This window comes from Pelobates fuscus, chromosome 6 (genome assembly GCF_036172605.1).
Source record: "Pelobates fuscus isolate aPelFus1 chromosome 6, aPelFus1.pri, whole genome shotgun sequence".
NCBI lineage: Eukaryota > Metazoa > Chordata > Amphibia > Anura > Pelobatidae > Pelobates > Pelobates fuscus.
Window position 1 is genome coordinate 16,263,769 of NC_086322.1, and position 13,707 is coordinate 16,277,475.

General features: G+C 44.3%; 1 protein-coding gene across 1 annotated transcript in view; it reads right to left on the reverse strand.

Annotated features, from left to right (window-relative positions):
- Positions 1-1,581: 1,581 nt before the first annotated feature.
- LOC134565999 (vomeronasal type-2 receptor 26-like) overlaps positions 1,582-13,707 on the reverse strand; it is a 46,871-nt gene continuing 34,745 nt past the window's right edge. Inside the window, exons 8-9 of the mRNA XM_063425713.1 lie at positions 2,694-2,985; positions 1,582-1,719 (exon numbers count right to left, since the gene is read on the reverse strand). Of these exons, the coding sequence (XP_063281783.1) occupies positions 1,582-1,719; positions 2,694-2,985 (430 nt within the window). The remainder of the gene's footprint in view (positions 1,720-2,693; positions 2,986-13,707) is intronic.

Sequence of the window (13,707 nt, forward strand, 5' to 3'; positions counted from 1 at the left end):
CATTCACATATACAAACTACCGAATTAACATGTATTCGGTTAAATCTGCACAAATAAGAACCAGGGGGCTGGAGGCTCAGCGGTGCCTGCGCGTAAAAGTGTCCGCTTTTAGTGTACTGATTCTGGGCTGAGCTCCGCTGGCCGTCCGGGGAGCTGCATAACACCGCCACCTAGCGGCCGCTAAGTGTAACCGCGGCCACCCAATAACAGTCAATTAAGCTGCGGTTAACCGCAGCTTCAGGGAGGTAAATTGGCAGCACACTCCAGCTCCTGGGTGGCCAATTAACGGCGCCGGCCGGCTTCCCACGGCTCTGGGGAGGTTTAAAACAGGCTGTTTGTTCGGTAGATAGAATCTACCGAACGGCTGTGCAGAAAGGGAGAAATAAATCCTTCTGCATAGTAAAATTAACCCTTTAGCTGCCGGTCCATAATCCAAAGGCAGCAGGCGGGCGACCAGGCTCCTCCAATGCAATGTGGCGAGATTGGTCTCGTCACACCTTGAAACAACTTTTCCATCACTATTGTGGCCAGAAAAAGTCCCTGTGGGTTTTAAAATTTGCCTGCCTATTGAAGTCTATGGCGGTTTGCCAGGTTCGCCCGTTCGCGAACACTTGCGGAAGTTCGCGTTCGCCATTCGCGAACGGAAAATGTTATGTTCGCAACATCACTAGTCATGTATTAATCCGCACATAAAAATGTGGTTAATGGCATTTACTGTCCTGACAGGAAAAGTTGTGCTGAGCAGCATTGCTGTCCTGACAGGAAAAGTTGTGCCAAGCAGCAATCATGCACATGGAAACCTGGTAATTACTTTTGGGGTCACGGACAATTAAATCCACAGGAGGGTTTAGTTGAGCAGCATTCATGCACACCTGGTAATTGCCTTTAGGGGTCAAAGGCTGGTTACATCCAATCGGATCCAGAGGAGGGGTGTTTAACCCCTTAAGGACACATGACATGTGTGACATGTCATGATTGCCTTTTATTCCAGAAGTTTGGTCCTTAAGGGGTTAAACCCAACTCCCCTCTTGCTCATTGCCCTGTCATGGTTTCATGCCTATGGTTATCCGAGAGTGCATTTCTGATCTTGATTTTCTGGTACATGTATGAATCTCCCCCACCATACTCCCCCTGCTCCCACCATACTCCCCCTGCCCCCACCATTCTCCCCCTGCCCCACTATACTCCCCCTGCCCCCACCATTCTCCTCTGCCCCACTATACTACCCCTGCCCCCACCATTCTCCCCCTGCCCCCACCATCCTCCCCTGCCCCCACTATACTCCCCCTGCCCCACTGCGAATCCACCATCATAGAGTTAATATATTGTATAACTCATTCTGCCGCTTTGTGCTACAATGTAATTAGCTGACCCACAATTGTGACATGTTAAAATAACTAAACTGGCTATCGCTGCAATCCAGACAACCCTTCATCTGTCCGCCTTGTGTTTAAGAGCGTTTCTAGGAAGCCCTACATGAGTAGAACGCTCTTTCCAGCTGTTCCCATCTTCTATAATCTCCAATCCAGTACCAGCACTTCATTTAGCATACTACAATACAAAAATAAAGTGGCTCGATCATCATTTTTCATAAAGGACCACAATTATGGAAAACCTCACAATCACAATCAAATCTTCATCCAGTCTAAAATCCTTCACAAGATCGCTGTCAACATATCTCAGTCCAGAACGCACCAGAATGCATAGTTGATTAAATTTCTAAATCATTTTTGCATGTCAACACAGTCACAGACAGTTCTAGTCCTTTTCTTTCTGTTTTAGCTGTCCAAATGTCTTTTCAAATAATGAACCACATGAAGTACTATTTTATTGACTCCCCCCCCCAAAAAAGGTGTAGTGTTTCAGAAGAACCAAAATGTTTCACCCAGTTTTCCTGTTTTATTTTTATATACCGTGTTTTTCGCTCCATAAGAAGCACTTTTTTTCCTCTCAAAAGTGAGGGGAAATGTCTGTGCGTCGTAAGGAGCGAATGTGAAGCTTTACTTGCCTGTCTTGTAGCGTGGCCCGACAGCACAGCGCGCACCGCGGTACAGGAACTTCAATTTCAGGTTCCGGTTTCCAGTGGGACTAAAAGGAAGTGCGCACTCAGTGTGCACACTTCCTTTCAGTCCCGCCGGAAATCGCAACTTGAAATTGAAGTTCCAGTACCGTGGTGCGCGCTGTAAGGCCAGCCCATGCTACAAGACAGGTAAGTAATTATGGAACAAGGGGAGGGGAGGGGGACAGTATGGGATAGGAGAGAACACTATGGGAGGGGGGGAGAAGACTATGGGAGGGGGGGAGAAGACTATGGGAGGTGGGGGGAGAAGACTATGGGAGGGGGGAGAAGACTATGTGAGAGAGTAGAAGACTATGGGAAGGGGGTAAGACTATGGGGGGAGAAGACTATGTGAGAGAGTAGAAGACTATGGGGTGGGAGAAGACTATGGGAGAGAGGAGAAGACTATGGGGGGGGGAGACTATGGGAGAGGGGAGAACACTATGGGACAGGGGAGAAAAAAATATTCTGAACAAACTGTCCCATAGTAAGAAACAATATGGGACAGTTTGTTCAGAATATTTTTTTTTCTGGGTTTCTTCCTCTAAAAACTAGGTGCGTCTTATGGTGCAGTGCGTCTTATGGAGCGAAAAATACAGTATATTGTAACTTGGATTTAAACTGTTTTACTCACTTGTGAGTATCCATAAAGCCCCAGTATTTGGGCTATTGGTATAGTTGTAATAGAAGTCTGATCTCCAATAACTCCAGCCAGCTTCCCTCCTTCAGTGCAGGAGTAATTCGGTACAGGCTTTCCTGGTCCAGATAAGATCTGTAAGACACTCTTCACAGCCTTCATTTCATTGGAGCATGAGTCATACACGTGATATCCCAGAGTGATATTAGGGAGAATATATGGATTGTGGTTTAAGTCTTCAATAGCAATAAAGAAGGTTAAGAGGCTTTTATACTTGAGAGCACTTGGTCTATGAATATAAGATAACATGAATAATAGTTTTATTTCTTCTGTTTATATTTTTTTCTCTAAACTATTTTTTTCAAGTTAGCATCCACATGTGAAACAAACATGTCTTCATATAAAACAATAATATCAAAACCTTCTACAATGTTTTGAAGGATGTTACTCCTGGTCAACCAAAAATCATTTAAGAGGAGCTTCAGCTTTAAAACATATCTGACAAAGACTTTGATTTAATATTGCTATATAAGTTTTGCAAATGATTCAGCATAAAGTTACTGGTGATGAGGTCATAGTGAGTTAAACACAATGTGAGTTAATGTGCAGACTTTTATTTTTAATTTATTTACTATTTATTTTTTAGGGCTAAAACAGGGAACAGCCATTACAACAATTTGCATTAAATTGGATATTGTCCTTTGGTATTGTAGACATAATATAAATGTCATGGACCCAGGGTTGCAAAGTAGAAGTTCTACTTGCTTGGCTTAGAATTTTACAGGGGACATTTGTTGTTTTATGTTATTTGAATTATATGGGAAAAATGGAGCTGAGTGTTTATTTTTTTGGTAAGGCTGAGAGTCATTTAAGGCAATAAAATAATTAGTTATGGGAAGATGAACTGTACGCACTGTTAATTACCCTATTGTATGCACATGACCCTCTGCACAGCGGCAATAAAGTCTGTATTGTTTAACTCCTACATGTAGTTTTGACTCATGGTGTAGGTTAAAGGTTATAAACAATGGTATAATGACTCGCTACATTTAACTTATGATTGCTGTTCATATTACTTTGAGATGGACATCGGAGTGCTCTTAATGGCACTGAATACTAGACATTTTCATGACGAAATTCATTTTTATGACGAAATTCGGTAAAAAATAATTAATTTTCGTCCATTAGGACAAAAATAACACTGCACATGCGCCAGAAAAAAAAAGCAAGGAGGGAGCTGACAACGCTACTAGCTCCCTTCTTGTAATAAATGTTAACAATTCTTACTTACCTCCCTGTCTTAAAACCTATGGGGGTCATTATGACCCCCATTTTAATAAAAGGGAGGTTAAATCCTCCCGCATGCCGCGAGTAGGGGCATGTCGTCTAAACAGTGAGAAGCCAGTGGCTGCTCGCTGTCATTTAAAACTACTAGTGACTACCCTGGCTGATCTCTGTTTGTGAGGTTCCTGTGCGAATACCTTGCAAGGGAATCTCTTCATATCAAGTTATGAATGCTCCCCCTGTTCTGTAGTTCATATATCCTGAAAGTCATTCGTATAGGTGGTTTGGCAGCAGTCCAAGTTTCACCGGCGTTCGTGCGAGTGCCTACCCGAAAAGAGTTAAAGGCACTCGATGACCAAAATAGCAGCCATTATTTTGTCTCCACGTGTTCGGTTAAATTAAATGGTGGCCACCCAGGTGAAGCATTAATTAATAACTTCCCTTGTGGTTTCGCTCTTAAGTTGCTGGTGTTAACGTTTTAATGGGGTACAGGGGTGGTCCTCGTTCGGGAGATGAAAGGATTCTGTTTGTATGAAGTACTCCAGAATGAAAAAAGGGTAAAAAAAAAAAAAAGGGGGAAATATACAAATAGGTGTTAAGTTCCGCCACAAGACTCTTACACGCACGGATTAAGTCTCTTGCTGCAGGGAGATCCAGTTCTTTTTTGTTTCTCCTCAGTGCTGGGGGCGGGGGGGATTAATTCTCCTGCAGCACAGATTCTATTAAATGAAAGTACTGAAATTAAAAGGTAATGCATTTTGCATTTTCCCTTTTGTTTCGTATATAATTCATATGTAGTACTTTCGTTTATCTTATAGTAAACGAATACTAAAAAGTCAGAAAATTCGGACAAAATCATATCCGATAACGAATGCTACTTTGACTCAGCAAGGTGATATTGGATGGTCTGAAACTAGCCTAGGACGCTGAGAACTAACCGAGGTAATCAATTGAAGGACCTGCAAGCCATTACAATATATCTCTATAACTAAAGCTTAGCTTTTACAGGTGATACTCAAAAAATCTGAATATCGTGCAAAACTTCATTTATTTCAGTAATGCAATGTAAAAGGGGAAACTAATATATGAGATAGACGCATTACATGCAAAGCAAGATAGTTCAAGCCGTGATTTGTCATAAGTGCGATGATTATGGCTTACAGCTCATGAAAACCTCAAATCCACAATCTCAGTAAATTAGAATATTACATGCAATCAATAAAACAAGGAGTGTACATAGAACAATATATGGACTCAGTACTTGGTTTGGGCCCCTTTTGCAGCAATTATTGCCTCAATGCGGCATGGCATGGAAGCTATCAGCCTGTGGCACTGATAGCCTTCAGCTCTTCTGCATTGTTTGGTCTCATGTCTCTCATCTTCCTCTTGGCAATGCCCCATAGATTCTCTATGGGGTTCAGGTCAGGCGAGTTTGCTGGCCAATCAAGCACAGTAATCTCACGGTCATTGAACGAGGCGTTGGTGCTTTTGGCAGTGTGGGCAGGTGCCAAGTCCTGCTGGAAAATGAAGACAGCATCCCCATAAAGCTGGTCTGCAGAAGGAAGCATGAAGTGCTCCAAAATCTCCTGGTAAACGGCTGCGTTGACCCTGGACTTAATGAAGCACAGTGGACCAACACCAGCAGATGACATGGCTCCCCAAATCAACACAAACTGTGGACACTTCACACTGGACTTCAAGCATCTTTCAGTGTGTGCCTCTCCATTCTTCCTCCAGACTCTGGTTCCTTGGTTTCAAAATGAGATGCAAAAGTTGCTCTCATCAGAAAAGAGGACTTTGGACCACTAAGCAACAGGCCAGGTCTGTTTTCTTTAGCCCAGATAAGATGCTTCTGATGTTGTTTGTTGTTAAGGAGTGGCTTGACAAGAGGAATACGACATCGGAAGCCCATGTCCAGGATCCGTCTGTGTGTGGTGGCTCTTGATGCACTGACTCCAGCCTCAGTCCACTTGTGAAAGTCCCCAACACATTTGAATGGCCTTTTCCTGACAATCCTCTCCAGGCAGCGGTCATCCCTGCTGCTAGTGCACCTTTTTCTTCAACACTTTTCCCTTCCACATAACTTTCTATTAATGTGCTTTGATACAGCACTTTGGGAACATCCAACTTCCTTCGCAATTACCTTTTGAGTCTTTCCCTCCTTATGGAGGGTGTCAATGATGGTTTTCTGCACAACTGTCAGGTCAGCAGTCTTCCCCATGATTGTGATTCCTAGTGAACCAGACTGAGAGACCATTTAGAGGCTCAGAAACCCTTTGCAGGTGCTATGGCTTACTTAGCTGATTAGAGTGGGACACTGTGAGCCTAGAATGTGGCACCTTTTCACAATATTCTAATTTACTGAGATTGGGGATTTGGGGTTTTCATGAGCTGTAAGCCATAATCATTGCACGTATGACAAATCACGGCTTGAACTATCTTAATTTACAGGTAATGTGTCTATCTCATATATTAGTTTCCCCTTTTACATTGCATTACTGAAATAAATTAAGTTTTGCACGATATTCAAATTTTTTGAGTATCACCTGTATTATAAGAAAAATTGAAATACATCCTTTTTTTTTTCTTCATGTTTTCATTCTAAGCTCAAGTGTTAGTTTACCAAAAGGAATACCTATGGGGCATAGACCCTTAGTGACTATTTTGGGGTAACACAGTGAGGGTTTATAATCTCACTTCCAGGGTTATAGTGTGACGAAGTGCACTTTGCCACTTGGTCCTGGAGAGGCCTGCTTGCCAGCCTCCTGACCTACACTATGGCCCCTGGGGGATTGTACCCGTTTAAACCAGCATATGGGCTTATGGACTTTTATTGTACGGTGCTGGCCCTTTAACCCCTTAAGGACACATGACATGTGTGACATGTCATGATTCCCTTTTATTCCAGAAGCTTGGTCCTTAAGGGGTTAAAACAGTGTAGGGACATATTGAAACTTTGTGGACACTTTTTATTCCCCTTTGAGTCCCTGGGAAGGTATGGCTCTTCCCCTCCCCCAGCTCCACTGTTCTCCAGCAGGGCGTTGTCCCAGGGACACTGCCAGACCAGTGGGAACTGGTTTGGGCAGGACAAGCCAAACTTGCAAGTGATAACAAAGGACTTTGACCTAACTTTTAAACCACTGAACCTATTCAAGTGAATTTTGGATATGTTTGTCCCTAATACTGGTTAAAATAATATAAAGTTTATGTATGTACGATGTAAACTCACAAAGTTATAAAAATGTATAAAATGTGTAACTTTTCAGCTTGGAGATAATTGTAGATTATGCTAGCTTTAGTGTACCTATAATCTTAATTTTATTAATGACAGGAGGCGAGTATTTGCTTAAGTCTCTCTTTTCTAGAACTCCACAGCAGCACAGAAAACAACCAATCAGAAAAAAGTTAGGTACTATAAAACTCCACTCCCCATGCATCATTTCCTCTTTCAAGCTGCGACAAAAACAGAATAAAAGGCAGAGAAACATCATGGGGAAGAAACGAAGTCCTAGATACTATGAAAATAACGATGTCCATCATCCGAGAGTAACCGTCCTACTAGATAGTGTTGATGGACTGTAAACTGAAACGAGAGAAAAACAGAAACGAACAGGTTGATTATCCAATGAAATGTACTCTGAATAAACATGTAGGTACCCAATGTAGCAACCAAAATTATCCTAATATGAAGATATCCCAACCCTACTTATGAAAAAACCTGTTTCCTAGCAGTCGGTCCATGAGCTGGCAAGCTGACCTGTTAGCCATATTCCAGTAGTTGTATAATATTGAAGGTCAATCTCGGACGTAGGGTCGCGAGGAGAAACTGCCACCATGTCTCAACTCACGATCCGTAAGGCGGCTCCTCCGATCGTGCCAGGGTCCTTCGGCGATGCGGCCTTGCAGGTCGATCTCCAATCTCAAGGAATGCGCCTAAGTCCCCCACCAAAATCGCAACAGAAAAACCGAGGAAGATCTTCCGTTGCTTCCTGTCCTACCCGGTGAGATGTCTCATCCGAGGAAAAATTCATAATGCAGGCAAGAGTGTGGCCAAACCAGCCCTACTCCAAGTGATACCAATATTCCAAATGGACTGTGTAATCCTTGGACGCAGTAGAGAAAAGACTCCAAAGGACGTCCATTCAGGGTTCCGAACTGAACTTGTGTGGAGGAAACGGTGGTCGACTACCCCGGGAAAAGTGAATCCCAGAAATCTTCAAAGGAATGGTAAAAGCAAACTGGAACGCAGATTTCCATCCAGAAATGCACTCGTCCAAGAGTGAAAGATGTCTGTGTAGGAGTCGGGGCACACCAGGTACCTCCATGAAGTCTCGTAGGTCTCCTCGACGGTAGTTGAAAAGCAGGTTAGCATGAATCCAACAAAATGGCTCTCGTGAGGGATAAATAGAGCATAGACGGAGGGTCCTCCTCCGAGGAGACGGGGCAGTCCAGCCGTCTTATCCCAAGATCATAAAGACCGGGGAAGTCAAGACAACCGGGTTTCTGGTCTTACCCTGTGATCCATATGTACGGTTTTACCTTCAGACCGGGAAATAGGCCTTCCATAATCATGTTACCCGAGCAAGGCAGTGCCCGTTTGCTCCATGAAGGTCTCCATATCTCCTGACATCTTGACATGGGAGAAACTGTCTGTGCAGTTTGTTCGTAATGGTCTGGGTATCCAAAACAGAAAGCAATCTCCGTATTACATGGTGCAGAATATGCCAAAAAACCTGCACACTCCTAGTACCGGAGGGCCATCCGTTAGCCGTACCATCTCCAGGAGTGTGTGCATATAAGTGGTAGACTCCCCCCGTTATACCTCTGAGTATTTCTTGCACGTTTTACAGCGGTCCGGATCCATGGATCTAGTCTAAACACGTAATTCTTGCATGACCAGCCAGGCCTCTAGAACGAAGTCAGTAGCGTGGAAGTCAGCTCTAATTGAGTGCAGGAGGGACGCAGCTCTATGTAGTCATCGATGTTTTGCACAGGTACAAGCTTGTGTGATGAACAAATGGCCGGTACAGTAGAGCGTTGAGTGTACGAGAGAGCCGCGCTCTACTACTGTGATCGCATACAGTGAGAGCGTCCGGCTGTGAGCCTGAGCGGGCCGCACTCGTTAGTAACCAACAGCAGAGTCCACATCCGTGACCGGTTCTCTCCATGCGAGTGGGTCCTCCCAACCTGTCCTCTGAATCCAGCCCAGTATCTGGTTGAGGACGAGTGAGGGGCTGCGCCCTCTAATAACAAATCAGTATCCGGTTCTGTATGAGAGGGCTCGCCCTCTGTTCCTGAAAGTAAATATACCCGGATCGAGGGCCGCACCCTCCCGTGGTGCAAATTAGAGTCCCTAGAGGTTCAGGGTGACCAAACTGTAGGGCGCACCAATTATTAATGTCAGCATAAGGCTGAGGGCAATTTTCGGAAACAACGATGGAAAACTATCAACCGACTATCCGGATCCCGTGCGTGCGCGCGGGGTCCAGGTAGACCGTTGGTAGTCCGAGGAAAGCTGGAGACGTTCTCCTGCGATCCACGAATGCCTGGGAGGTCAGAGGAGGTCAAGTCGGCCTCACGACGACCCCAGCGAAAAGGAAAAGGAAGTCAAGAAAAAAACAAAAAAGCAACGACTAACATAGATAAGAAAAATACGCCAATTCTATCTCGGATAGAAGGTAAACAGTAAGCCGGAGCGTAGGAAAAGTAAGTCCCGCTGGACAGGGCCAGGAGCTAACCTAACGCAGGAAAAAACTACTGAACCTAAAGGGGTTCCGGGAGGCAGATACGGAGTAGCTGGTAAAGACAAGGAAAAAAACACCGCTTTCTCCTGTAGGAGTCTGAGTACCGGTCCCTGTTTGTGCGAAGTTCTCCTTGGGGATGTGCCGTCGGCGGTTTGGAGTAAACCGTGGATGTGTCCGGGGTCTTCATAAGAAACTTTGCCCTTCAGGCATGAGGTTTAGGGCTGCCACCCTTCCCACCATATTCAGATGGCCGTAGACTGTTGTCTTCTTGAACACTATGGCAATGGTGTTTGTCTGGACACCTGCCTATCTCCCTGTCACTGGTGGGCACTGGGTTTTTCCTCCGTGATATTACCCCAGGCCTGCGGCCAAAAGAGGCTCGGTACCAATAATGTAGGCCCGCCAGTAGGGCACAGGCCCAGCAGGCCAAACGGACGGACACAGAAAGGATAGCCAAGCAAATAGTCACAGACATAGCAGGCCATTCAAGCAGGCACCGACATAGCAGGCTATTCAATGGGCACAGACATAGCAGGCCAATCAATGGGGCACAGACATAGCAGGCCAATCAATGGGGCACAGAAATAGCAGGCCAATCAATGGGGCACAGACGTAGTAGGCTGTTCCTATGGGCACAGACATAGCAGGCCATTCTTATGGGCACAGACATAGCCGGCCATTCTTATGGGCACAGACATAGCAGGCCATTCTTATGGGCACAGACATAGCAGGCCATTCTTATGGGCACAGACATAGCAGGCCATTCTTATGGGCACAGACCTAGCAGGCCGTTCTTATGGGCACAGACATAGTAGGCCATACTTATGGCACAGGCATAGCAGGCCATTCTTATGGGCACAGGCATAGCAGGTCATTCTTATGGGCACAGGCATAGCAGGCCATTCTTATGGGCACAGACATAGCAGGCCATTCTTATGGGCACAGACATAGCAGGCCAATCAATGAGGCACAGACATAGCAGGCCAATCAATGGGGCACAGACATAGCAGGCCAATCAATGGGGCACAGACATAGCAGGCCAATCAGTGGGTTGTATATTACCATAATATTATCATAAACATGTATTTATATAGCGCCTTCCAATTCCGTAGCGCTTTACAGTGGGTATTGAATGAGTAACAGGGACCTCTGAGTTCGGGTAGAGGTCCCCAAAATTGTAGATCCTCAGGGCGTCTTGTGACATAGGACCCTTAGATAATCAACCCTTTTGACAGCGTAATGCTGTGTGAGTAACTTGAACAGGGACTGGCAGTCCCTAAATGCCCAGCAGGCAAATAGCGTTATCCCAGCTGTATTGGTATAAGTGGAAGTTGTCACAGTGATTACCATGTCCATGAAATTAAGATACATAGAGCGATACTCACCTTAAGCCGTGAATTGGTATGCACAAGCTCACACCGATCTGTTTGATGTCTCAATCGCTAATACAGATACCATCATCATCATATCTGAAAATATTGAATAGAATCAGTGTAGACTGGTATTCCAGATCCAGGTCTGTTAACACTATATGAATGCCATGGACAGTGAGTTCATACCAGAGTAGTCTCCTCAGAGACCCCATAGCTGGACCCGAAAAGCTATATACTGCGGGGCACACTAATCCGAGTTCATAATACCCGCAACTCACAGGAATCTGTGATATACACTGTCAGCAAACTACAGTATCCTGAGATATACACAGCAGTCAAACTCACAGCAATATGTGATATACACTGTCCGTAAAAACACGCATCAATCTGCGATATACACTGTCCGTAAGACACGCAGCAATCTGCGATATACACTGTCCGTAAGACACGCAGCAATCTGCGATATACACTGTCCGTAAGACACGCAGCAATCTGCGATATACACTGTCAGTAAAAAACACCCAGCAATCTGTGATATACACTGTCAGTAAGACACATAGTAATCTGATATACACTGACAGAAAAACATATAGTAATCTCCTATACCCAGTCAGAAAAACACACAGTAATCTCATATACACTGTCAGAAAAACACTTAGTAATCTCATATACACTGTCAGAAAAACACTTAGTAATCTCATATACACTGTCAGAAAAACACATAGCAACCTCATATACACTGAGAGAAAACACATAGAAATCTCCTATACACTGAGAGAAAAACACATAGAAATCTCATATACACTGTGAGACAAACACACAGCCAGTAAAATAAAAACAGTCATAGAAAACCTTTAAAATATTAAGTTTCCATGGGTGCCCAAGCTGGGGTTCGAACTTGTGCTTGTTGGACTGACTGTCTGCTTGCTTATGCAGGCAAACAGCTTATGTCCTGAGCCACCGTTCCTGATGTCTAGAAATCTGACCTATAAAAAGCCCTAAAGCTCACAGCACGCTGTGAGATCTACACTGAATAACTATAGTGATATATATGGGATTGTGGTAAACCTGCTGAGATCCGCCGGGGAATCTCAGCAGGGCAACAAACGCAGAGATCCGACCGTGGAAGGAGGAGGGGCCGTGAGCAGGCGCCCTTTCTCCGGCCGGTCGGATCCACGTGGCTGAAAGAAACCCGGTCGCGGGGTGCTCGCGTCTGACCGCGAGGAACCCCGGGCGCCAGCAGTCTCACACCAGAGCTCGGGGAGTCAGAGGAGGCAGCCAAGCGACTAGTCTCCTGACACCCCGAGCAGAGCGCCCGCAGCCCCACAGGGGAGGGAAACCAATAGAATGGCGCCAGGGAATGGAGAGGGGGGGGGGGGGAACAAACAACAGGAATCCCCAGGGGCCCCCCAAATACCGCCAACATCCCCAAAGACACAGGGGAAACGAGCAAAAAAACGGCAGAAATCCAGAAGCAGAAAGAAAAGTCAAAACGAAAAAATATAAATAATCTGCAAATAAACCCATGAAAAGGATAAAGGCCATAACTAAAACATTTATAGCATAAAAAATATACAAACAATAAGTATAATCAATATAATATGGAATCAAAATAATGATTATGACTAAATACAATGTACATAACATAGGTATATGCTATAACATAAAATATATACATGAAAATGCAATATATATAAGCATAACAACATGACTAAATTAACAAATATACACCCTAAATAAATCATAATAAAACCCAAAGCCACCAGCTAAAATTAGCAGGAGGCAGAGGTACTCTGACCTGTACTGATGCGGAGCAGCAAAGAAAGAGGAAATGATGCATGGGGAGGGGAGTTTTATAGTACCTAACTTTTTTCTGATTGGTTGTTTTCTGTGCTGCTGTGGAGTTCTAGTAAAGAGAGACTTAAGCAAATACGAAGCCTCCTGTCATGTTATAAAATTGAGTAGATACAGTAATTGACTCAATTATCTCCTAAGCAGAGGGGAGGAATATGATGGGTGTGTTTCTATTGTCCCATTGTGTATGATTGGCTGCTGTACTTGCATTGTATGTGTAATGTGTTTATTGGTTGTTCTGAAAAACCCTGTGGGTGGTACTATGTGTGGAAAACCTGCATAAAAGAAGGCCCTTTGATGCCAAATAATACAGTTTTTCTTCACCCTCAATCTAGAGTCCTGTCTCTTATTGGGGAAATTGCTATATCACTACAAGGGATTGCTATGCTCTGCATGCCCCCTTGGATAATCACTTCTAAGCTCTTTTAAGAGCTTGTTCCTGTCTTGCTCTCAGAAGGAGTCTACGGTGGTTATGGTGTCGGCTGGAGTGCTTGGATCCATCAGAAAGCGCTAGGAGCATCCTTCAACAGAGGTACCCAGTCGGGGTGCCAGGTGATCCGTTACATGTAACAACCCTTCTTGATTATTTTAGGGTACTACATGAAGGGATTCAGGCTATCAATACACTCATCTGGTAACTCAACATTTAAGATGATATTTATGAATAGAGAAATAAGACATTCTTTTATCCGTTATGTTTATTGAGTGTGGTTTTAATATTAAGTTTTTTAAGTAAAAGAAAAAAATTTACTTTTC